General features: G+C 40.5%; 1 protein-coding gene across 1 annotated transcript; it reads left to right on the forward strand.

The window, feature by feature from the left end:
* Window positions 1-319: 319 nt before the first annotated feature.
* On the forward strand, window positions 320-25541 carry c1ql4b (complement component 1, q subcomponent-like 4b). Its single transcript, XM_015959627.3, has 2 exons — window positions 320-1008; window positions 25228-25541. The coding sequence occupies exons 1-2, from the start codon at window positions 469-471 to the stop codon at window positions 25405-25407; spliced, it is 720 nt and encodes a 239-aa protein (XP_015815113.3). The 5' UTR covers window positions 320-468; the 3' UTR covers window positions 25408-25541.
* The last annotated feature ends 1808 nt before the right edge of the window (window positions 25542-27349 follow it).

Below are 27349 nucleotides of genomic sequence, written 5' to 3' on the forward strand. Positions count from 1 at the left end.
GTGGGAATACTGTAGACCCCACCTGACAGCTCCCTGCCAGAGAAACTGAAGGATTTCCACTGGAACGCACACAACCACAACGATACTGAAATCTGGCATCTCATCAAACAGCATAAAGATATTTACCTTTTATGATGCAGTGTTGGGGATTGTACAAAAGTCCTCTGTGAACCAGAGAATATTGAAAAATTAAGAAGATTCAAAGAAATTTAAAAAATGACTAAAACATTATTGATCTTTTTCCCCCTGGCTGGCTGTCCTTAAAGATTTTAAAAAGCCAGATTTCCCTCCACTCACACTAAATTCAACATTTGTACTTGTTTTCTGGACTGCGTGGTCCCTTTTTGCCCAGAGGTCAGCCTGGCCGGCACAACCATTCCAGCTAAAGGGGAGGAGGACTTCCTGACGCTGGCCGCCTCTCGGCTCAGCCGGAAGAAACGTGTCATTGGGGCTGGAGTTGGCGTGGCGATGGTCCTGGTTCTGCTGGTGGCCATTCCCCTATTGGTCCACACCACTAAGGGGGCAGGGTCCGGAGGTGGGGGCACACATTTTGAGATGCTCGGGAGCTGCAAGATGGTGTGTGACACTTTGAGCCCCCCACAAGGAGAGCTGACAGAAGTCTCCCCTCAGCCCCCAGACTTCCAAAATCGGAGAGGCAAACAGGGTTTCAGGGGGAGTCCCGGACTTCCTGGTCCTCCAGGTCCTAAAGGCCCCCCTGGAGATCCTGGTAAGCCTGGCCCACCTGGTCTTCCAGGGCCTGGACCTGGTGGTTATGGCTCCTCCTCCCACACTCCTAAAATCGCGTTCTACGCAGGCCTCCGGAAGCAGCATGAAGGGAATGAAGTGCTGAAGTTTGATGACGTGGTGACCAACGTGGGGAATTACTATGAGCCAAGTACGGGCAAGTTCACCTGTCCTCTGTCCGGTATCTACTACTTCACTTACCACGTCCTGATGAGAGGGGGGGACGGGACGAGCATGTGGGCTGACCTGAAGAAGAACGGACAGGTGAGTGGTCCTATGTGGTCTGATGTGGGCTCTAGTTGACTTTACTGAACTGAAAACCCTCAGTTTGCCAAAACTCCACAACAAATACAATTTTATCTCGCAGACAACAATGAACTCAGACTCATTTTACAATACAATGAATGAAACAAGTTTTTTCTTCAAATATTTGAACTTCACGTTTTCACACCGGACCTTTCATAACCTTTCTGACACACCCACATGACCTGTTTAAGTCCTAAATCTCCCCAAAATTAGTTTGAAATATATTCTATTCATAACTAGCTGTTCATATATGCCAATATTTCAGGTTTGGTGCTTCATTAGTGCTGAAATAAGTTTTAAAGTTTTCCAAGAGGAGAACTGATTCTGAAGCTTTAGTGTTTTGTTTTGGTGTTGACCATTTTACACCCTCACACAGCATCCTGCTGGTGAGAGAGGTTTAGGGTATGAGGTGAATGATTAGAAGCAGTGAAATTAGGATGTAGTGTCAGATTTGGGACAAAGACTTACTCAACTAAGGAAGCAAAAAGGCGCATTTTGCTTTTGTTTAGCTTGCAAACTGAAGAAGGGGAGGAGGAGGGTTAGAGTGACAGCCAAGCGATCAAGAGGATAACAATCCCTCTTGTCTCAGTGGAACAAAGCCAAAACACAACAGCTGGCTACTGCCTCCTGAGGGATTGTGACTTTAACTCTAATAAATAAACAAGTAGAAATGTCTGGAAAAAGCCTTCCATCTGGAAAACGGAGACAAGCTTGAAGTGCTAAAGCCTCAGTCTGTTGAGGAGCTCTGATTCAGAAATGTGCGCTGCAGAACGGTGGAGTTTTGTCCAGGGGATAATTTGGGATGAAAAGAAACAGCAAAGAAGAAAACAAAACCAAATTGTTACAAGTGTTTGGTGGTCTAACAGCTTTTCTGCACGTAGATTTCATTTTAAACTAAAAGTCGAGCGATGCAGCACCAAAACCAAGCTGTTGAAGGCTTTATTGACTCCATACGTCATAACATTTGAATGAAAGGTCAGTTTTTATTTAAAGTTGACTCTTTCAAGACAGACAAATTTAGATGTAATCAAAGTTATTAGGTGTAATCAGAAGAGGGACGGTGTGGATTCCTGCTTCAGAAGGACATCAAACATTTCAACATTTAAAGCTGCTGGTATCTCTGGGTTTGCACAGAAATGTAAAACATCTCAAGAAAGGCTGAAGATGTGTAAAAATATTAGGCATTTGAAAAATAATATGTATTTAAAGGAATAATTTTGGTCACATCAGGCACCAAACTTGGTTAAAGTCAGAAGGAAATGTTTCTTGAGTGTCATTTTATCCTCTGGCTTTTGCAATCTCAAAGGAGCAACATGTGACCTTGGAAATCCATCAGGAGTTGCACCAATCCAGCAGATTCAAAGCCTGACGAAGAAGAAGGATAAAGGTCAAGAGTCAAATATATATATAAGAAAATCCCAGCCCTGAACTGAACTATTTGCCTGGCGAGCCATACCAGCGATACTCAATAGGCGTCCCGCAGGCCATGTGTGGCACCCGAACCGCCAGCACCCCCCCGGTCCAGCCATCACATTTGCGCTGGAGGGGTAGGAACGGCGCAGTTGTGTATTGGTGATATTGTATTGGTTTGTGTTGTGTTATGATCCGCCAGCACCCAAAACCAAAAACATGACTGTCAGGTTAATTGGCCTCTCTAAATTGTCCTTAGGTGTTAGTGTGTGTGTGCATGGTTGTTTGTATTGTGTATCTTTGTGTTGCCCTGTGATAGACTGGCAACCTGGACTGGGTGTACCCCGCCTGTTTGCCCCTTGACTGCTGGAGATAGGCACCAGCCCTCTGCAACCCTGCTTGGACATGCGAGTTCAGATAATCGATGGATGGACATGTGTTAGCTTGTTGCTCCTCCTCATTTGACCTTGTGTCTCTCTGAGCTTGCAACACAACACAACGAAAGGCAACACAATGAAACACAATGCGAAGCAACACAACACAATGCAACACAACGCAACACAACACAACACAATGCAACACAACGCAACGCAGCACAACGCAACAAACCACAACGCAATGAAAGGCAACACAATGAAATGCGACACGATGAAACGCGAGGCAAAGCAACGCAACACAACGCAATGCAACACAACACAACACAACACAATGTAATGCAACTCAACACAACACAACACAATGCAACGCAATGCAACAAAGGCGACACAATGAAACGCGACACAAAGCAACGCAAAGCAATGCAACACAACACAACGCAATGCAATGCAACACAATGCAACACAACGCAACACAACGCAATGCAATGCAACACAATGCAACACAACGCAACACAATGCAACACAACACAACATAACTCAACGCAACTCAACACAATGCAATACAACAAAACTCAACGTAATGCAACGCAACTAAACGCAACGTAACAAACGCAAGAAAACGAAATGAAACACAACGCAACACAATGTAATGCAACACAATGTAACGCAACACAATGTAACGCAACACAATGTAACGCAACACAATGAAACGCAACACAACAAACGTAACGAAACACAACGCAACACAATGCAACATAACCATGAAGTAACCAGCAGCACAATCCAGTTACAGAAACATGGATTGCTCCAGTTTTAGACCCAGGAGTAATGACCATGATGAGATTAATGGAAAAGACAACAAAACAGAACAGGCTTTGCGTTGTTACCTGTGTTGTGTCAGAATAAAATCATGATACTTGTTAGGTTTTGAACCAAAAATATTTATTTTTATTTGTGCAAATGAGAAAAGTTGTATTTTAGACAGTATTTCAACATTTCCAGTTAAGTATGAACAATTAATTTATCAATTAAATCTTAAAAAAGATGAGTGGACTTTGGAGGACGTTCATACAAAGTTATGTGTTATCTAGTAAATGAGTGTTTTACTTAATCAAAAAGGACAAGGTATTACCAAGTGCAATGTGTTCTATTTCAAGATTAAATGTAAAGGCCACTGAGCTTTTGCAGGAGAGGCTCCAAAACAATTCAATCCTTCAAATACACACTAAATACTCCAAAAGCTTTTTTTAATCATTATTTGTTACATTCTTTTGTATTATCAATTTTAAATCGTATAATTTATTGTTAGAAAGTTGTCTGATAAACCTTTGTTATATGTTTATCTGTGAAATAAACAAATAATTCAGCTTTGTTCCTTTTTACACTCGATAATAAGTTCAGTCAGACTTAAGAACATCAGATATTTTTTTCTTTGACAGAAAATAATATTTTTTTGATCCTCTGATTAATTATTGAAATGACTCATTAATGAAAATCTGAGAAAAACTTTTTGAACTCTTAGGTTACGTAAATCTATGTATTTAATCTACTTCCAGAAATATAAACACATATTTAAAAATATATATTTTGTATAAAAACGAGAATTCACATTATTTGGAATCAATTCAGAAAAATTCCTATTTAAACTATAGTTTTTGTTTCTCAGTAGTTTTACTTATAAAGTACAAATATTTAAAATATACTATGTATATTATGAATTTAAATCCAGTTTTCTTCATGTCCAAGTACACTTTTGTTAATGTGACTGACCAAGTCCATAAAGATATTTATTCCCATTGTTATTGATTTGACAGGAGGTGCAAGAGGAGCAGAGTAAAGGCGACGGACAGTTAAATGCCAGATTTAATTGGGGGAAGTGGGGCGGGGGGTGGGGTCTTGGTTTGTTACGTGTCTTCTTCTCTGACATTGTCATTCCTGTCTTCTCCTGCTGTTAAATCTTTCATAGCCTTTAGATGAGATCTTCTCCCCTTCACCTGTGCCCTCTTTTACAAACACCTTTTCTCACACACACACACTCACACACCTTACACCTCTCCCGTCCGCACTGTCTATTGACTCCTTCCCCATTAATTATCTTTTCCATCAAATAAATTATTTAACCCAATTCATAGCTGATCTCCGCTCACAGGTTCACTGCACTTGCCGCTTATTTCTGAGAGGAGACAAGTGCTCGTGCAGGAGAGCGAGGCTGCAGAGTAAAGTGATGAAACTCAGAAGATACTCTATTGTGGATTGTCCTTCTAAATATCCGGTTTTCTTTTCAATTCCAAGTTATTTAAATGGTATTTTTAATGTTTTAGAAGAAGTATTGAGAGATGTTATGGTGGGAAAATTCAATACAGAAGTAGTTTGACATTTGATGCAACTTTTAACAACTCGTAATAGTTAGAAAGGATTCATATCTCTGTTTTAAATAGCAGAAGACTCCCATTATTGCCCTTTCTACACATTGACCAAGGTACTGGACGAACTGGTCCTTGTGTAAAAAGCTTGTCCTCTAAATTGTACTCATTATTTATCCAAACCATCCCTATAAACTATGTTTGATGGGGATTTGCCATTGAAATGGTTCAAATGATACTTTCTACAGTAAAGAGAAAATGATTTAATGAGATACTGATGCATATATATTCTAAAACTAATTACACATTGTTCCTTATATCTTACACAATGCCCTAAAAAGGGAAACACAATTCCTTTTGACACAATAAAGTATCTCAGTCAGTTAGCATCATTATTTAATATAAAACGTATATTTCAACTCATTTCAAAAGAATTTTTAAACCCATGATGTGTGTGAGCAACGTTTCACAGATCAGATGCATGTGTGTGTGTGTGTGTGTGTGTGTATGTGTGTGTGTGTGTGTGTGTGTGTGTGTGTGTGTGTGTGTGTGTGTGTGTGTGTGTGTGTGTGTGTGTGTGTGTGTGTGTGTGTGTGTGTGTGTGTGTGTGTGTGTGTGTGTGTGTGTAAGTGTGTGTATAAGCTCTCAACAATTGTCAGACTGATATGCACAGTGTTAATCAATGTCTTGTCAGAGGGAACAAGACACATCCTGTGGAGAGATCAGTGCAGAGACAGACACGACTCAGACGAGGGGTTTGACACAGAGATGGATGGATGCTCACAGAGGAGAGGACAGACAAGCACCAGGGGAACCAGTGTGGTTGTGAATTTATATACATTTGTGGTCTCAGAGTCTCAAACACTTGTTAATGAAACATGTAGCGGATGCTCAGGCTTACAACACATTTGCATTAATTAGGTACTAAGTGAATTGAATCTTTCCCCCCTGCTTGTGTCTTATAACTCATCAAAAGATTGGCGTTGAGGTAGGTGACCTTTTCAATGGATATATAATTCACCACCAATATGTACTTTGCCCTTTACAGTGATGAGCGTGGAGGGAGAGTATGAATATTTATAGCTGGTCCCAATATTGGTGAATCTGAGGTCAGTTGGTCAGTCTGTGGTTGTGATAAGACTAAAACACAAACTGGTCCTTCACAGTGAGAGTCCCTAAAACCTAAAATATATAAGCTAAGGAAGAAATTTAATTTGTTGTTGAAATGAAAGCCTTTAAAAAGTTCAAATGTAAGAAAAGCTGTATATTTAAGTTTATATTTGCTGCATGGTGCATAGTGGCGCAGTTGTTAGCATTGTTGCCTCGCAGCAAGAAGATTGCAGGTTCAAAACTCGGCTGCAGCCTTTCTGCGTGGAGTTGCATGTTCTCCCATTGCATGCGTGGGTTTCTTCCGGGTACTCCGGTTTCCCCCACAGATCACAACATGCCCTGTAGGTCGTCTTTTTAATATTTTAAAGAGCACACCTGTGTCTGTTTTTATTTGTGGCCCCACACCGTTGGCAGAGGAATTGGACATTTTAGCAGGCTCTTATCCTTGAACACCTGGCTCTCCTCCATTACAGCGCTGAACAGCATTGGTTTTATAGACAATTTTAACATTTTCTGGGGTAGGAGGGATCTGTTCGGCACTGATGGACTCCACCTCAACAGACATGGCACACGTACCCTGGGGATGAGCCTGGCCTGTCCACATCCCCCCTGCATCCCACACTGACCTCTGCCACTCCCACTCACTCGTCCACCCCTCCTGCCCCATCAGCCAGATGCCTCCCTGGTTAGAGCACCTACAGTCTTGATTTTAACAGTAACACACATATCGAACTTGGACCCTGCCAAACCAAACACATACCTGTCATTATCAGCAGAGAGTGACCAATCAAACATAAATCTAGCAAACCCAACTTCAATAACCTTAAACAGCTACCAAAAACATCAAGTTCAGTAAATCACACAGCCACTCTACCTCCAGCATCTGTCAATATGGCTCTCTTTAATGTTCGCTCTCTGCTGAACAAAACTTTTATTATAAATGACCTGATTTTAGATTTTAATCTTCAGTGTTTATTGTTAATTGAAACATGGCTGAGTTCAGATGCCTCTGTTGTTCTCACAGAGGCCATCCCCACCTGATTTTAATTTCAATTTTTCAATGATTAATGGGAAAAGGGGAGGCGGGACTGCTTTTATAAGTTCATCAACACTTTTAGCAAAACCGGTTTTATTTGATAATTTTAACACTTTTGAATACACTGCATCCGCTTTTAGCATTCCTCAGATTTTATGTTACTGTTTACAGGCCTCCTAGACAGAGTGCACCTTTTATTCAAGAGTTTTCAGAGTTTTTATCAATTTTACACAACTCCATTGATAGGATTATTTTAGCTGGAGATTTTAATCTGCACGTGGTTAACCTTTTAGACCCTTTAGACACAGATTTTTTAAACATCTTGAATTATATGGATTTTACCCAACATGTCACGCAGGCAACTCACAACAGGGGACACACCCTGGACTTTGTCATCATGTATGACCTGTCCACTGGTGTGTCCTCTGTTGTCGACTTGGCAGTGTCCGATCACTATTGCGTATTTTTTAACATCACCAGCGTTATCCAGTGCGGGCCCTCTGTGAGAACTGTAAGGAAGTGCCATCTAACCCCTGAAGTGGCTGCTGGTTTCTTGAAGCTTTTAACAACAGCCCTCCAAGTAACGTCTCCGCCCATTGTGATGCCATTATCAATGATTTTAACAGAAGACTCGAGTCAGCTATTAACTTGCTTGCTCCACTCAAAACCAAAAAATTACAGTCAAATCATACATCACCTTGGAGAAATGAAAACCTAAGAAAACTAAAGAGAAACTGCAGAGTGGCGGAGAGGAGATGGAGAAAAAACAAATTAACAATAAACCATCAGGAATATTCAGAACTACTTAAAACATACGAAAATGCCGTAAGAAATTCAAGAAACGCATACTTTTCCAAAATCCTCTCAGACAATAAAAATAACCCTAAAATTCTTTTCGCCACAATCAATAATATTCTCAACTCCAACCCAAACTCAACTCAGAAAACCCCCTCAAACACTCTCTGTGAGGAGTTTGCAGCCCACTTCAGAGGGAAGGTAGACACCATCAGATACAACATTTTATCCTCTCAACGTAACGTGGTTTTAGACACATCTGAGAGTCTACCTGAGGAAACGCTGGACAGTTTTGTCCTGGTTGAAGCTGAGAGTCTTGATAAAGTTTTCTCCTCAGTGAGACTCACCACATGTGTCTTGGACCCTATTCCCACAAGATTTTTTAAGTAATTTTATGATTCTTTTAGAGATGAGGTTTTAACTATGATGAGTTGCTCCCTTCAGACGGGAGTCTTTCCTGCTGCTTTTACACAGGCGGTGGTGAGGCCCCTGCTGAAGAAGATCAATTTAGATTTTAATGACTTAAACAATTATCGACCAGCATCCAACTTACCATTTTTAAGCAAAATTTAAGAAAAGCTTATTTTTATCCAACTTAATGATTTTATCAACACCCATAATGTCCTTGAAAAATTTCAGTCTGGTTTTAGGGTGAACCACAGTACCGAGACAGCCCTTCTGAAGATTTTAAAGGATTTTAGAGTAAATCATGATAAATGGGAGGTGACTGTGTTGGTTCTACTGGATCTAAGTGCTGCCTTTGATTCAGTACACCACACTATTCTTTTAACTCGTTTGAAATGGATCGGCCTCTATGGTGCTGTTCACCAGTGGTTCACATCCTACCTCACAGACAGGACTTTTATGGTGAGTTTGGATACCTGTTCCTCGAGGGTTCATGGGATTACATGTGGTGTGCCCCAGGGTTCAATTGTTGGCCCAGTGGTTTTTAACCTTTATATGCTCCCTCTTGGCAGTGTCATCAGGAGACACGGGGTGAATTTCCACAGTTACGCTGATGATACACAGCTGTACATCTCTGTGTCTCCTAATGACACACGGCCAATGGACACACTTTTTAATTGCATTTTAGACATGAAATCCTGGATGGCAGAAAACTTTCTCCAGCTCAACCAGGACAAAACTGAAGTTTTAGTTATCGGTCCTGAGGCCCAGAGAGAGAAGCTTTTACCAAAATTACAATAGCTGTCTCTTAATCCATCTTCACAAGTGAAGAACCTGGGTGTCATCTTTGACTCTGAGCTGACTTTTATCCATCATATTAAAAATATCACCAAAATAGATTGTTATCATCTAAAGAACATCGCCAGAGTCCGCCCCATTCTCTCTCAAGCCAATACAGAGACACTGATGCATGCTTTTATCACCAGTAGAATGGACTACTGCAATGCTCTGCTTTCTGGTCTTCCCAAAAAGAGGATTTCCGGTTTACAGCTATTACAAAACTCAGCAGCACGTGTCCTGACGAAGACCAGGAGGCGGGAGCACATTACTCCAGTTTTAAAATCACTGCATTGGCTCCCCGTATGTTTCAGGATCGATTTCAAAATGCTTTTAACGGTTTTTAAGTGTCTTAATGGTCTTGGGCCTTCTTATCTTTCAGAACTGCTTTTACCGTATGAACCCATGCGGTCTCTGCACTCCTCTGGCAGCCGTCTCCTTGTCATCCCTAAAGTCAGGACACATATTTACGGCAAGACGTCCTTCCAGTACTAAGGTCCTCGTGTAATCCTGGTTAACATAGCTCCCAATAAATAAAAGCCTGTTAATAGAAACAGTCAAAAGAAATATATTACAGGTTGCGAATAGTCAATAAATAGGTCATACTGGTTAAAATGACTCATTAAAAACATCAGTAGTTTTATATTTCATGATGTAGTATTTTATTTGTGTTTAAAAACATGTTAAAAGGTTAAGAACTTGCAAATTCATGGGTTTTTATGTTAATTCAGGAAAAAAAAGCAAAAAGATTTGTTCAGACTCTTATTTTGAAGGGCACGTTGCAGCCCGACTCATGATCCGCTACGGCCAACCGGGTAGTTCCATCACTTTGGCGCTGCGGAGGAAGAGATGCAGACACTCCCTGCGGAGCTGCTGCGTAAGTAAGACAAAATTTATATTAAAGAGCAAGTAACGTCTAAATAAACTTTTTTTGCTGATAAACTGTATAAATGAGTATCTAATAGTGTTTTAAATGTGTGTATTCATTATTTTAGCATTTTGGTGCATTTTCTTTAAAAATTTAAAATTCTGCCTATATACCACAGCATAGCGCCACCTTCAGCTTAAAATATAGAGTTTGAGTCATTTTGAAAACACTTTAGCCAATGGCTAAAGAGAAAGATACTATGTAAACCAGTAGAGTACTACGTAGCAGCTCTGTGTCAAAGTTAGAAAAGCATTGAGTCTCGGCCACGCCTTGTGGCGAGTTGGATTTGCAAGTGAGTGTAGGATGGTTAGTGGTAGTTCAGCATTAGCATATAGCATTAGCATATCATAATCTTTAGCATAGCTTTTAGTGTTATACACATATGTCGATGGTTATACATACTTATTTAGTGTTAGCTTGGCTGTTAGATATTGTAGTTTAGTTAGTGTTTAGCTGTTAGTGTTATTAGGAAAGTAGTTCTGGTTTAGTGTTCCATATCGTGTTAGTATGGTGAGAAGGTGTAGTGTAGTGGGTTCAGTTGCTCTGTGGGGTTGCACTCCTTTCCACTGGACTTAGAAATTAGGCGCCAGTGATTGCGCGCTATCGGTGTACTGGAAAACAGTCAGCTCCCGCCTGGTGCTGTAGTTTGCAACCAGCATTTTACCCGTGATTCCTTCGCCAACATGATGGAGTTTGATCTGGGTTATTCTGCACGTCTCCGTTTGAAGAGTGAGGCCGTGCCCACTGTGGCTCTTCCACGATTTAGTTGCAGCCCACCGACACTGCTCCCCCACCGTGGCGGACTCCAGTCTGAGGTGAGTAAGCTGATTTGTCAAGTTCACAAAATGTGGAACGGAATGTAAGGTTAGAATCAGCGAATCGGAACATATTGAAGCCCTGGCCGACGAAATGGTCCACATGACTATTACTGTCAGGCTCGGAGAAAATTCGGGTTGTTTTTGTGTCAGTCGGTAATTCTGCAACAGTGGCTCTAACTAACAGCACTAGTTGACAGACAGCATTACAGCGTGACCCGGTTCTGTAAGGAATTCTGTTCAGGAGGTCGCATTTCAGGCTGTTCACATCATATGTGACTGACTTTTACGTTATAATAACGATCACACACTAGGAATGTTATAAAGCGCCTATATAGGACAGTTTCTTTTGTATATTATATGACTTTATAAACTCCAACAACAGTGTGCTTCTATTTTTTTTCAGGCTAAATTTACCCAAGACATTGGCTGTCAGACTGATTTAGTAGTCTGCAAGAATGCACTTGTCCAGGCTGACGTGAAGCCTTACCGGCAAAGCAAAGGTGAATTATTTTTAATAATCGTCTATGTAAACATTTTATTATCACTTTCTAGTTTTAATTTGTTTTACAGATTATTGTTACATGTGATTTTATGCTCTTTTAAACATTTATAAATGTGCTGTTTCTTTGTTTTTTACATGGCCACCCAGTTTAGAGCTCCCAGTCGCTGTGTGTCTTGTGACACAGGGACCATGACGGAAATTCATCTTCCAGAAAGTCCCAGAGCAGCGTCCACACCCCTGAAAAGACCAAGATGTGAGGTGTCTGCTGTTGATTCCAGCTTCCACCTCAGTGACAGTGCAAGCTCTGAACTGTTCAAGGTAAAAAAAATTAAAACTTTTCAGAATTTTTAAGATATGCACAATTAAATAAACGTATGTGATTACATCATGACATCATGAAGGAGGCTACTGATTCTGCCCCTGTGACACTTGGTGGTGACGTGTGAGCTGATTCACCTGGTAAATAACTTTTACATTAAATATTTTGTTCTTTGCGATCAAAAGTAAATTAACTGATAACCAGGATTATTGCAGGACACTCAGCAAAATATGGACTCTACACCATGAGGCAGGCACACGGTAATACTCTATGAGAGCACATAAGGTGATCGACACCACAGATTAGTGTTATTACTGTACACTGTCTTGGATTTGTTTTCTTTCTGCATCTCATCATTAGCCTGGCTGATCACCTAATAACTCCTGTCATCTGGTTATGACAGCATGAGGATGTCCTCACACACCTGTAACCTATCAGCTCATCTGGCAGAATAGAGAGAGAAGAGACAACACCACATCTCCTGTTCCTGGCCTTCAGCCATCCTTCGATGACTGAGAACCTCCATCAGCTCTGTGTCCTGTCTGCCTACAATTATTATAATAAATATTGTGTTTGACAATGTCTCATTTTGATTCCAGTTTTGATATTTTAATGGATATTTATAAAATACATTAATTTAATTACCACATTGTTGCATGTTTAGCTAGCTCTATTGTGATGAATTAAACTAGCACCTCAATGTTAAAAGCTTGTTGTAATTTCAAGCTTGTTTAAGTATTTATGGACATGAACAAAACCAGGAAATATATAAATTGAGATTTATTTAATTAATACAACAAATAAGGGGGAAAGAGTCACTGAAAGGCACATTCTTCTGGAAGCTCCTGATCCTGACGACACCAGCAGAGACCACCTGCAGACACCAGAGGATCACCTACGACCAAGAGAGCAGCTGGTATCAGTGAATAAATAAGGTCACAACATAGAAGAGCCACCTCCACGGGACAGGACTCAGCAGTCCATTTGCATCTAAAGGACAAAGGTCACTCTTTCGAGGATGCCAACGTTCACATTTTGGACAGAGAGGACAGATGGTTTGAAAGAGGAGTAAAGGAAGCCATTTATGTCCGCTGTGAGCAACCATCTTTGAACAGAGGCGGTGGTTTACGACACCAACTGTCTGCCATCTATAATCCAGTTTTGAGATCCCTTCCCAGATGCCTCAACGCCCACGCATATCCTGGGCCATCTGATCTCAGGAATTCACATGATAGGGTGGGGCCAGGTTTCACAATGAGCTCACCTGAAACTCAGGCTGAATAGGACCCACACCCACCCTCACACCTTGGCTCATAGAAGATCATCAGGGGGTCTTTTGTTCCCTCTTCAGGGGAAACTCCCACTGGGATTAAATCTGGGACTCTCCACCATTTGACCTCAGAACTGAGAAGCCTCTCGGATGAGAGGTGAAACGTCTTCAAGCAACTCAAAGAAGTCCAGATGCTTTTCTTTCAAGCTCATTAGACTACAATGACCTGGATGACTGAGAACCTTCACAGACATAAATGAGCCAAAATTGAGCATACCTAATTTGAGCTTTAAATTGATAATTCAGATTTATTTGATGTGGGTTTCAAATGAAATTATTTGAACAAAACTTGAAGCAGCTATTGATAGTATTCAATTTGAAGTGAACAGAAAATAATTCTGACTGGATTTCTAAGCTGTTTAAAGTTTAAATAGGGCTGGCCTGGGAAATAAATAGTTCTGCTATCCTAATGAAAACCTCACTTGCCAAAAATGTCATAAGTGTTCATGTAAATGCAACCTAATAAAGTTTAACAGCAAAACGAAACCGTTATTTTGGCAGAACCATTTGTAGTTTATACAAGAAAAGCCAAATGCTGCACTGAAAATAATACGGTCATCTGCATTTCAAAATGAGTATTTTCATGCTATTGTCCTTTTAGGCCAGTTAAGTTTGTTCTTGGTCCCACTCGCTAGCTGTTAGCTCGTCAATCCTGCAGGAATCAACCATCATCTCTCCAAAGTGAGATTTTTCAGAGTGACTGATAAAAGACGTTGAATGCCCATTGTCTTTAAAAATAAAATCCAACTTCAAAGATCTGAAGTGTTTACTTAATGCAGCAAATCGATTCTGATTTTTTATGTTGTTCCTTTAAATGTGAACATTTCACCTTCAGAGCAGCTGCATGAGATAATTAATAAGATATTTGAACTAATTAGATAATTAAATAAACCTCTCAAATTTTTGTAGCAATGACAAGTTTCGACTCAATTAAAGGGAAGAGAGTCACCACCAGTGGGCAGGTGAGAAGCTGCTGTGTGTGTGTGTGTGTGTGTGTGTGTGCGTGTGTGTGTGTGTGTGTGTGTGTGTGTGTGTGTGTGTGTGTGTGTGTGTGTGTGTGTGTGTGTGTGTGTGGAAGCTGCTAATTAGACAATAAGTCAGACAAGATGTCAATAAGAGCTTCATACGGCACTTCATTAGGCTGATTCAACTTTTTTTAAATTCTGCTACATCCTTACCCTTGCATCTTGATAGAAGGTATCATAAAGTAGTTCTGTGTGTCACTGTGGTACATCATTATGTTAGGGGACATTATGTGATATTAGGAGTAACGACAATATTTCCAGATTTTTGTTGCCCAAACAAAAAGAAATCACCTTTAATAATCTGAAGCTTTTCTTTGTTTCCCCCCGACCATACAAATGTGCACCCATAGTTCATGTACAAAACCATTATTTGACTATATGTTTCCATTATAATGGCTGCCTGACACCATTATAATGTGCAGACTAAAAAGGACTCAGCTGGTTGTTGGCTGTTTGGCCCTGCCTTTGTTGTTTTTTCCCTTTGCTTCCCATTATATCATTGTTTCCCCTTATCAAGGAAACAGTGGTTTGTCTCCTTCATAAGCAGCAGTGTGTGTGTGTGTGTGTGTGTGTGTGTGTGTGTGTGTGTGTGTGTGTGTGTGTGTGTTGTAAACACCTTTTGACTGTAGACATGATTTAGAGGGATAATAAATTCTGACCTGTTTCACAATTTATATAATAAATGAGTTCTACATCATCAGTAGTTTTGTTGTTTATGTGTCTGCGTGCCATGGACGTGACAGTAAAATGATTAAGTAGTTAAAAGAGCACCAATTTAAGAACGGGGGACGTTGATCCTCTTCAGGTGGACCAGCCAAATAACTCGTTTCCATCCAATTAAGCCATCTCCTCTTGCCTTAAAGGTTTCAGCCAATTAGAGACTTTCTAATCAACAGCTTGACACCTTGGGTGTTGAGTGTCATGGCAAAATATTAGCATTTAGTATGCCAATTAGTGCGTGTGTCAGCAGTGCAGGAGAAGGATTACATGTCGACCTGCATAATAGAAACAGCTGGTACATATGGATGGAGGCAGAGACACGACAGCCTTCGCAAAAGAAAAAAAAAGACGGGCCATTTCAATCGCCCTTCTTCTTTCTCCCAGTTCACCCTTAAAGGTCCCTCAGGTAAGTTTAAGAGACCCCGTCTCAATCGCTCGCTCCTCTCTGAGAGGTCTGTACATCACAGTGAATGAATCCTGTCAGTTTTATTACCACAGGATCAAGGCGCCACGGTGAAACAACACAAAACAAAAAAAAAAAAACACGCTGCTTGGACCCGCGACATCCATCCCCTCCCCCCAAACCTCATTTATCCCCCTTTTCTCACAATGAAACAGGCATGCTTGATCAGTTTCTTAGCTCCCTCTCCATCACTCATGGCCCTCTCTCATCTTTGGCTTCCTCTGCTTGAATCTTGTGCCTAAACTGCCAAAGTGTGTTTGCTTTCACATCCACTTCTCAGACATCTTCAATACTTGTAACAGTATTTAACCCATTTAGTCAGAGACATAGCTGTGGTATTTTTAATGTATTGTTGCCAAATGAATTTGAAACATTTAAGAAATGTGTTTCACAAATCAGTTACACTGCAGGAAATGCTGATTTCATTGAGCGTCCACCCGTGCCAGTGAGATATTTCTGTGTCGTCACTTTTTTTCTCTCTTCCTCTTTCTACCACACCCATTTAATGCTGCCCCCCTAATGAAAAGTGTTGGCAGTGTAATCTTCTCCACTGTCTCCTGGGTCCCCCCTCTTCCCAATAGTAGCAGATCAAGTCAGAACAGCGCTGGTCCAACAGACAGAAATTCTCTCCCTTGTCGCTATCAATCTCCACCGCTGTTGACAATAATCCTGATTTGCCTTTCCCTCTTGCTTTCACTCCCTAAGCCTCCGAGTGCCTCCTGCCCACTTAAAAAAAAAATCAAGATTTTACTTCAATTCATACTGACAGCTTAACCTCTGTGTAGGATTCAATGTCCAACACAGTGAGATCATTATGTGCCTGCCGCAAGAAATAGAGACATCTCACTCAGTAATCAGATAGATAGCAGCAATCAGGCAAAACCTAAAGCTACCATGAGCATGAAATTATTTTCACAAATGTAATGATGAATTGTATCTATTATGGTCATACTATTGTTGGGTCTAAGGATGTTGGACATAAAGGAATGATCAAACAATCAAAGGACTTTCTTAAAGGTGTGCTAGATTTTAAAACCCCATTAACCTTGTTGTTGTTGAATAGGCAGTTTGGGGTGTCTGATGTAGCATATCAAATTATGTGCCGTCTCTGATCTACTTTATGGAAATTTATAATGTTGTAATGGCCACGGAGAAATGGTTCCTTCTGACAAAAGCTGATTTAAAGGGATACTAGGCAGTTTGGCTTGCATTTACCACCCCCTAGTGTCTGTTTATTACAACCAAAAATTAAACTTTTCTCCTCGCTGCATTCATCTTTTTACCACCTTAATCTAACAGCTAAAATGTCTCCCCAGCCTTTATTAGTTTCTACAAAAGCAGTTCATCCCTAACTTAAACAATTCAGCTCTGTTCATGATCTAAAATATGCAGGAAACGTGCTGGAAGCAGAATCCAGTGCTGGGCATGTCAGGTCCACATTATTTAAGGACTGGACCGACACTCCGAATTTGCAAGTGCGATATTCTGGCCACAGCACAGTCGGGGGCTGAATGATATTTTATTCAAGTTAAAACCCAAGTCACATTAATTGTCAAACACACTGTGTGTGTGTGAAATTTGTTCTCCGCATTGGACTCATCCCCGTGGGGGTGAGCTGCAGCTGTGGCTGCGCTCAGGAACTTTTTGATGGTTTAACCCCCAATCCAACCCCTTAATGCTGACTGTCAAGCACTGGGTCCCATTTTTAAAGTCTTTGGTATGACCCAACCATGAATTTGAACCCATGATCTCCCAGTCTCAGGACAGACAGTCATACCACTAGGCCACTGAGCTGGTTTTTATTAACCCTGTAAAGGGTCATTTTAGCACATACTGGCTCCAGAAAATGATTTAAAAATATGAATAAGTTGCCTGGTATCCCTTTAAGATATCATAAACTCAGACACATGACCCACATAACCAAAACATGTTGGTGATGGTAATGCTAACTGCAAAACACGGCTAGCCCACGCTGCTGCAAACGCTAGCCTGAGCTATTGCTATTTTTTACAGTAATTGGATGATGCACTTCAATTACCTGCTGCTAACACCTGAAAATAACCACATAATTATGTGTAAATGATCGTATCTTTCAAAGCTGACATTCAGATAAAGATTCATGCATTCCAACTTCTGCACCCCCCCCCCCCAAAAATGAGCTAAAAACGTCCACTAACCAAAGCATTCAGACATCTTCTGAAAAGCATCTATTGTTGCTTCAGTTTTTGTTTTTTCATCAAATTGTTTCCCAATCGTATAAAGATGAATAAATATTCCATTACACCCACTAAAGATGACCGCAGTAATATCTCACTCTTGTAAATACGTGTTTATAATAACTGAAGAAGAAAATTTGGCCACTGTATAGAACGAGAACAGAACCATGCATTAATGATAAACATAACACATTAAATGTCACTATTTCCACGTCTAAACAAAGGCCAAATAAATGCGTGTTACAAGGAAGTCAACCATAAGTCATAAATAACATTGTGTCCTTTTAGCTGGCAAATGTAATTAGCTGGTATTCATATTTAAAGGCCATTTCAATGAGGCAGTGTGAATATCACTGATGCAGCTTTCATTGTGAGCCTCACATGTGGGCGTTTAGGATTTTAAACCATGTTCTAGTTTAGCTTAAAGTTTGAAATACCATTTGGACTTTGGTGATTCTAGCAACAAGGAATTACATTTGATAAATAAACACAAAATTACATTTTGATTGTCCCAGTGAGTGTTAGCAGTCTTGTTGCCTGAGGACGGAAGTTGTTGCACATTCTGGTTTGCGCTGGATTTGGTGTAGCTAAAGCCTCCTCAAGGATTTAATTAGCACGTGGATGACTTGTTAGGTCTATGAGGATCAAACATTGGAGAGACTTGCTCCAGGAAATAATTTGTGTCAAAAAGGCCTAAGTGTGTTTCCATGATTGGTAATGTCTTACACCCATCCTGCTAGCACAGCCTGTGGTGCTGCTTCAATGGCCTGTGGGTGGTGTTAAATGTTCTAGTTGAGACAGACGTTGACCTTTCCTTCCTTATAGCAACCATTCTAGTGCGATTGTTGAGCCCAGAGCTGGGTTGCAGATTCAGGAAGCTCAGGTTAGGCCCGGTTAACACGGCAGGATAATCTTGTCAGTTTTTAACAAAATTCGACCCTCCCGACAATCTCAAGGATGCGCCCAATTACCGTGATGCTTCTAAAGATAATCTTTCAAGATATTTCTGCAGTGTGTGGTGAGCTAAGAGCGCTCTGGTCTACTTGGAAGGACGTTGGGACCGCTCCGATCTTAAATCTGGGATTTCAAATGTCTTGAAGTGACTTGATCTGATTTTCAAAGATAAACAAGCGTGCTGCTCGTGAAACAGGTATTTCTTTATCATCACGTATGGGTTTCCCATGTTTTGAAAATCATCCAACAATTAAAAAATCCTGCCAATTAACTGGGTCTTCTAAGCAGTCCTCTCTTACTTTCTGTCAAAACAGAAAGATGCTAACCACTGGCAACAGAATAGTGACTGTGCTCAGCCAATGGCTCCTTTGCCTTGTTTTTGTGTTCTGGCATCTTCTTCCAGTCAGCTGGCAGCTTCTTCAAGAATTTACCGTGTTGCCTTTCTTTCATGACAGGAAGCCTTTATTTGAACACAAACTGTCCAAGGCTGATCTCAATTCCTGGTCATATTGTAGCAAATATCAACAGAAATGGCTATTTTTTGATTTTCTGGAGCAGAAATGGTCGCTGCAGCTTGCACGCAGACATTTTCTGAACTAATCCTGTGTCTTGGGGTATTTGACACCACAAACTCAGCAGTAGATCCTTTAAGTCCTGTAGGCTGCAAGGTGTATCCATCATGGATCAGCCACGTAGCAACACAACAAATAAGTGTGCACCACAAACCTTATTGCTGCAGATATACATCCACTCAGATTCCAGATCATTAAATTGATCAAACCTACTCAGGCTAGTGCTGCAAATGTATTCCTTATCGTCACATGCATTATTGTTATTAGACATGCATCGCAATTCACTTCATTTTTCAATGGTGATGATGTTCTTTCTTCATTGGTACGCTGTTCTGACAGGGAGTTACAGCAGCCTGGCAGCATTACAGTCAGCTGATGGAAATGTCTTGGGATTTTTGCCATTCAGCCATGTAGACAGATGCTGGACGTACAACTTGTCAGAATCTGCTTACTCTCGAATCTTTTCTCAAACCTATTAGGCCTCCTCAGGGGAGCTGTTCAGTCCCTTTAGAGCAAAGCACTCTCACACTTTAAAATAGCAAAACTTCTTACGTTCTGCTCTTTTTTATTTGTCTTTTCACTTGAGATTCATAAAACAAAGAAGAAATAAGGCTTCTTTTGTTCTTTAGAAGGGTTGTGTATGTGTGTATGTGTAGCATTTATTTCCGACCTCTTGCTTGTATTTCATGGGCCCGTTTGACCATTGTTGCCTATCCTGTGCCCCCCATTTATTGTGATTGTATGAAGTTATTGGGGAGTTGGACCTATTAGGCGGGGATCTTCTGCCATGGCTGTCAGACTACCAATTACTGCAGCTTGCAGCCATGTATAGCCTGCCCTGATCCATCTGGAAGGTAAGGGAGGGGTGAGCGATGTTGTAAAGGGTGGGGGAAGGAGCTAAGGGAGGGTAGTTTGGGGGTCGGGAAGGGGGTTCTCAAGAGACCTGCCATAGCAGCCCGTCATTAATCAATCCGATTTAGACCGGACAGGGACACACTTAGTCGCTGCCCCTGCCAGCTCTGCCATGGCGGGGGAGAGAAAATGTGTGCGTGACCTGCATCTTATTCCAACGTGCGGACACAAAAAGATGGATAGATGGGTTCAGAATGAAGAGATAGGGATAGGGTAGTGAATGGGAGAGGGATGATGGAAGTGGTGTTAGGTGTGGAGGGAGAGACAACAATTAATGGAGGGATGTGAGCTGAATTAAAAGAAAGAATATGTATCGATTCATTTCCGCCTTCGCGAGAGGAATAAGCATGTTCACCTTGTTGTCGTAAAATAAATTCTTGCATGGAGAAATATATTCAGTTAAATTTAAGAAAGGAGCAGAGGTGGAAGACAAATGGGCAGCACACACTTATCTGGTTTGTCTTTGTAATCACAAGGGATCATGGAAGCTTGATGACTAGTGGAGATGATGAACCATGTCCTTAGTCAGCCTCAGACCCAGAGGAGGAGACAGAGATGGAGTTAGGGCATTGTATTTGCATTCATTAATATGTATGGGAATGTGTGCTTTATTCTCTGCTGTTTGTCTGCTTGGATAATTTGAAAGGGCAATTTATTGTAACCAGATTTGCTTACTGATTGCGATAAACAACTTTGCTTTTACTGAGAATGAAGGAACCCACTAAAATATTTAATGACTTAATGAAGAAAGATGTTGATGTTGAATTTACTGAAATAAAACCTGAACTGTGGATCAGTTCTTTACATCAAACATGAAAAAAACGTCTGCAGGGAAATTAAATTAGTGATTTTAGCTTCAGAATAATATTACAATTTTTTTTTAATTACTATGTAAACAAGTATAGTGGTGCTCTTATAAACAGGTCATTTCATTTTAAAATCAACCAATTTGGATAATCATTAGAAATGTTCTTGTGAGGTGGAGAGTTCGATCCCCAGATAAAGAATTTTAGTGTGTTTCATCCTGTTAATATCTAAATAAAACAGTTTTTTGGTATTTGGACCTAAAAGAGATGTCCACTTTTCTTGTCTGTTTTATTCATAATCTTTATGATAACCTATTCAGCAAAATTAATAGATATTTAACATTTTTCTTCTATTTTGAACATGAAAATGAGTCTTTTTGCATATTTTGTTGAGTTTTTTTTTTGTTCGGACCCTCCCCCATCTGGTTCCTATCTCAGCCATCAGGTTTTAGGAGGATCGACAAGAAGACATCCAAGTTATTATGTTTGGATGCTGGGCATTAGAGTGGAGCAGGTGCACCATTCAGAGTTTTTTGGCGACAAAGAGGTGTGACCTTTCTCTAACAGTGTTTAAAGAGCAAGCCACCCCCAAAGAAACTTTTTGTTTTCGCCAATAAACTATATAGTGTCTAGCCATGCTGTAGACACTAGGGGTTGTATGAACTAGTCGACTAGTCAACTAGTCGACTTCACTGCTCTGTAGTGACTTTTTATGCCTTTCAACGACTAGTCGCTGTCACGTGATAATGAGCGACAAGATGCAGTCCTCGGAAAAGACAGCAGGTGATGAGCCCCTGCGCATCGGGAGGCAACTCGCTGTGCCAGAGCGTCGGCACTGACACACGCCGTAAAACGGACATTTAACCAAATTGTGACGTTTACCCTCTTGCAATTTAACCTTCCACTCACCCCCATCCTAACCTTAACCAGCGTACACATGCAAAGCTCTGATCGCTGACGCGCTCCAGACATCTGCGTCCTGAGCACGGCCACAGTAATATCAAATTAGTTGTCGCTACCTCAAAAACAAATTTAACACGCGATCATTCATGTCGGCTCATTTCCTTTGATGTTTTCTGTCTTTTATTTTGTGCCTGATGCGTTTCGCTGCTGTGGAGCGGGGCGCATCACCTGTTTTGTCCTCCAATAACTTCACCTCACTGATGCGGTCGGCGAGCAGCGCGCACTTCGCTGTTTTTGCGGTCGGTAGATCTTTTAGAACTGCAGTTCAAAGGTAACTCATAAGGTATACATGAACCCAGGTAGCAGTTTCTCTTTAGGATTGAGAGGAGATGCAGGAAGATAATAAACAGATACAGGTCAGAAAAATAGTCAAATAAAAACAAGTTAGTTTTTGTACCTGGTGGTTGCAACAAACAGACACCATTGAAGGTAATCAGAAGTGAGGAACAGAAAATGAAATAATTATTTTAATGTTTAGAGCAGCAGGAACTCTGAGAGGCTGCAGGTGCACTGCGCATGGGGAGGGGGAGAGAGCTGAAGTGGAGCAGTATAGAGGCAGAAACTACCGCTGTTAAAAGAGATGTGTTTAACTTTGAAAATGTGGGCGCAATTTTAATTGTCAAAAACTCCAGCAAACCCCCCCCCCCCCCCCCACGCACCGCTTCAGGTGTATGACGTCATCAACGTCTAGTCAATGTCGACTCGATTTTCATTACTTGACAGTCGACTTTAAAAATAATTAAGTCGTGCAGCCCCTAGTAGACACATGTAACCAATAATTTGGCACTTTAGTGCATCTTAGTAAAAATTTAAATTTTTTTTAGCCTAAAACTGTCAGTGTTGCGCCCCCTTCGGGTAAAAACTCTGCACTACATTTGAATTTAAATCTACCATTGCTATTGGTTAAGAGGTACCATATGACGTCAACTGGTACGTAAGATGTCACAATGCCGATGTGAGCCTCTGTGTGTGTGTATTTGTTAGCGGCTCTGCCCTCAGTCTGCAAGGCAACAGCATTTGTTGCATTTTTCAAACAGGAAGTGGGAGTGGAGTAAGACTCTAGTATGTGGTGACTAACTCTTTAAAGCGATGTCTGATGTTAATGATGATTAACAATATTATGGCCAATATTGGCATCAAATATCAGTAATTATGTTAACATTTGCATATCGTGCACATATTATGCATCAACCTCTTCAGCTGCTTCTCCTCTCACTCAAAATGTTTAAACATGACGCATCACAGATCTACTTTTTGATTGTAGCTGTCATATTTGGCACAAATAATGTTTACGATTTAAGTATGAGTGACAGGAGGTATGTGAAACCTACATTTATTTAGTCGTTAGTTTTTCTTTTTATGTGGGGGGACTTCACATATATATTGGTTTTGGTTTAAAGCCGTATCGGAAATTAAGAGTTAAATTATGAGTAAGAAAAATTATTTTGAACATCCACAAGAATTTGTACATCCACAACAACATACTCGTTAAAAATATGATCACTATAGGAGCATTACATTATTTACATTTAACTAACCAGTTAGGTCACAAAGTAAAGTGGGTGGTGTCTGCAATCATTACAGATCAGTATTTACAGAAAGTGTGTGTGTGTGTGTGTGCCAGTGTCCAAAATGTCGCTGTTTTTCTTAACGCCTGACAAATTAGCTGATGCGTTCCCTGATGCTATCATCCCTTGCAATCCCCATCAGACTTTGAAATCCTCTGCAACAGGTGGATCAGGTGTGAGGGCAACAATCCTCTGGAAAAATTGATGGTGACTTAGAAAGGTTGTGCTCTCAGATGGAGATTCGAGGCCAGAGATCACTGCACATCTCATTTATCTACCCAGTGAGCAGGAAGATATCAGTACTGTTGGCATTACACCTAGATCACAGTAGGAAATAGGAAATAAAATGGCACTGGTCACTAACATAGTAAGTGAATCCGCTTGTGGGTGGCATGCAGACATGTAATGAAAAGAAAAAAGAACTAGTCTGATGACCTTCTTTTTTTGAAAGGAGCTATGGAAACACAAGGTTGATGCACACATCAGTGACATTATGAGATGATATAGAGTAGCTCCTGTTTCTGGAATCATAACAACTCTGACTTTAGTCATTAATAAAGAAAACTTTAGCTTCACAAATCAGTGAGTGAATCATTCCCCAGTGATGAGTCACTTCCTTTAGTTTCGCTAAATGAAGTGAAGATTCAAAAACTTTGCTGTTATTTCAATTTAATTGCATTTAACATAATGGTATTTAACCCTTTCAGGCTCAAAATAAGTTTTGATAAAAAGACGAACAACTAAGTCCTTCAGGGGTACTTCTGAGTTAAAAATGCTCATGAAACACGTATGTGGAGTAACCAGGTAGGTAGGTTTTAACGTTGCAAATCTGCAACGCCTTCCTCCAGAGGGTTAATCTGCAATAGTTGCCATTCTACAAACATTACGTTTGGCCAAAGCTGGTTTTTGGCATTATTGTATATTATGGTGGTGGTGTTAATTTGTATTTCCAATTTCAACATATTTAGTCTTATTCAGCACCTCTTTTCATTTGTTGATAACAGATATTGTGAAAAATCCTCCAGTAGACTAAAATATCTAGCTTGTGGCAGCTGCAGAAAAAAACAAAGATGGGCAGCTTTAGTTTGCACCCAAAAATGTTATGTGATGACTAGAGTTGTAATCAGGGAAGATGAGTATAACACTGAGACATTCCTAGCACAGTTATCCCTTTTCTTTGGCTTTTTCAAGATGTTTATGCAGCTGATAATTATAACAACATAACAAGATAAAGGTGGAGTTTAAAATATAAGGTATATTCCAGGATTATACAACTGGACCATTGTTGTGCAAAACATAAATCAGTATAACGTATAAAAACATTTCTGTGTTTTACTTGAATTCACTTCTAATGGCAACAGGATTATGGGACCTGATTGGTTAAGATTTCACATTTATTTTACTTCCAGAAACACTTTGATTTTAGCTTGTCTCATTTCCTCGTTATTTTTAATCTGATGCAACAATCAAGACGAATAAAATCAGTGAAAAAAGCTTATCTTTAAGCTCATATGCAGTAAGTGAGCTAAAGTTAAATGCTTAACCACAAAATGTTAAATTCACTTCATTAAAAACAAAAACCTGAGTCTTTCCTTTAAATTTTCTGTTCAACTGAGAATATTTACCATTTTTTCTGCCATTTCTGTGGTTTTATTTTGAACATTTCAAAATATTGACTGTTTTTTTAAAATGCTGGATGTTTCTTTACACTCTGGCAGCTCTCATTATCTTTCCTGTCTCTGTCCTAGGTAAGGGCCAGTGCAATCGCTCAAGACGCAGATCAGAACTACGACTACGCCTCCAACAGCGTCATCCTGCACTTGGATGTAGGTGATGAGGTGCTTGTACAGCTGGACGGGGGAAAAGTTCACGGAGGGAACACCAACAAATACAGCACCTTCTCCGGCTTCCTCATCTACCCCGACTGAAAGCACACACACAAACACACACACAAATATGCGCTCACACAAAGATCCTTCTACTAATCCTCTGTAAAGACGCAAAAAGTTTCCTCTTGATTCTCCAACTCACCATCCCTTCATTCATTTCCTGTTCAGCCATCATGTAGCAACATGAGTAGTTTTAGTGAAGTTAAAAAAAAATGAATTATGTACATATGATATAAAACAGACTCATCACACACACACACACACACACACACACACACACACACACACACACACACACACACACACACACACACACACACACACACACACACACACACACACACACACACACACACACACACACATCTTGCTGTCCACAAATGTGCACATGTTTATTGAACTTCATGTTTAACTCTAAGACAAGCTGAACGTGTCAGCCTGTGGACTGGAATTGACTGAAATTATATTTGAATGTAAACTGTCAGTGTGTGTGTGTGTGCGCGCGCACGTGCATGTGTGTGTGTGTGTGTGTGTTTGGGTCCGGCTGCAGACTCACACCGTCGCCGTGAGATATATTTTCATTATGGCTGCCGACACCAAACAAGAAATGGCATGCATGTATATTGATCTCAGCTGATGATGTCAGCAAACCTCATGATTAAAAGGCAGTGTGTTGTGTGTGTGAGTGTGTGTTTAACATGGAAGCACATGAGTGTAATGCCCTTTGGCTCTGTGGAGGTGTAACAGCATCTTGTTATTTTCTCTGACTGCTGTAAGAGAGGGGGGAGGTGGTGGAGTGTTTAAGCTGTTGGCAACAGTCCCTTAACACAGACACACACACACACACACACACACACACGCACGCACGCACGCGCACGCACGCACGCACGCACGCACGCACGCACGCACGCACACACACACACACACACACACACACACACACACACACACACACACACACACAGGTGATCAATACTGAGGTTGAGATTTGAGATTGACTCCTGCGCCTCAGAGCCACATCATGTCCGGTTAACAAGCTGCAGCTTCATCTGCAGCCTCACCTCCTCTAAAATCTATATCTCTGCTGATAAATGACTTTAGTAAATTAAAACATTTTCTTTTTTATTTTGTTCCTGCTCAGTTAGATAAAAATATCACAGTTTGCAGAGTCAAATGGAACAATTTTGATTGTTTGTTGTATTTAGTCAAGAACTGAAATATGTGTGTTTTGTTGTGTTCTCAGAAAACACTCTTTGGTCCCAAAATGCTGCATATTTACATTTTCTGAAGATGCTGAAGATGATGTTTCGCTCACAAAAAAGACTAATTTATGTTCAATAATCAGGTGTGGTTTCATGGTGGTTCTGGTAAAAATGAACGTGCAAGACAAATAATTATCATTATTACCAACATTAACTTATTAAAAATGCATTACTATTTAAACAGGAATGCAGGATTTGAATCAGAAGCAAAAACCTCGTAACCCATAGCGGTGTAGTGTAGACTTTAAGCCCCGCCCCCTCAATGTCAACCAGTGCATTATTACATCAAAAACACCTGCTAGCTATTTTTTATATGTTGGTCTGCATTGCTAAAGTTAAACCTCCTCATTAGCTGGTTTAAAGTTAATCCTAGATCATAGTTTAAACATTTATATTTAAATATGGGTTGAAAGTTCTGGTGCAACAGGCTTAAATTTAAACTTGGTTTAGTGTAAAAATCAAACTGGATTTTAAAGTGAGGTTTAAATAAAACCTGATTTAATTTTGATTAGGTTTGGTGCAACAGAATTTAAACTTAAACCAAGATTTAATCCTAGTTTAAAGTTAAACCTTGTTGGTGCAATCCACCCTTAGAGTCCTGCATGCTGCTTGTTAAGAAGTCAAACCTTTGCTGTGCTGAGCATCTTAGAGCAAAAAGCACACTTCCTTGTGAGAGGTCGTAGAGGTCCTAGGGAGGATATGGAAACAGTAAACATCAG

The sequence above is a fragment of the Nothobranchius furzeri genome, chromosome 3 (assembly GCF_043380555.1).
Source record: "Nothobranchius furzeri strain GRZ-AD chromosome 3, NfurGRZ-RIMD1, whole genome shotgun sequence".
NCBI classification, from domain to species: Eukaryota; Metazoa; Chordata; class Actinopteri; order Cyprinodontiformes; family Nothobranchiidae; genus Nothobranchius; species Nothobranchius furzeri.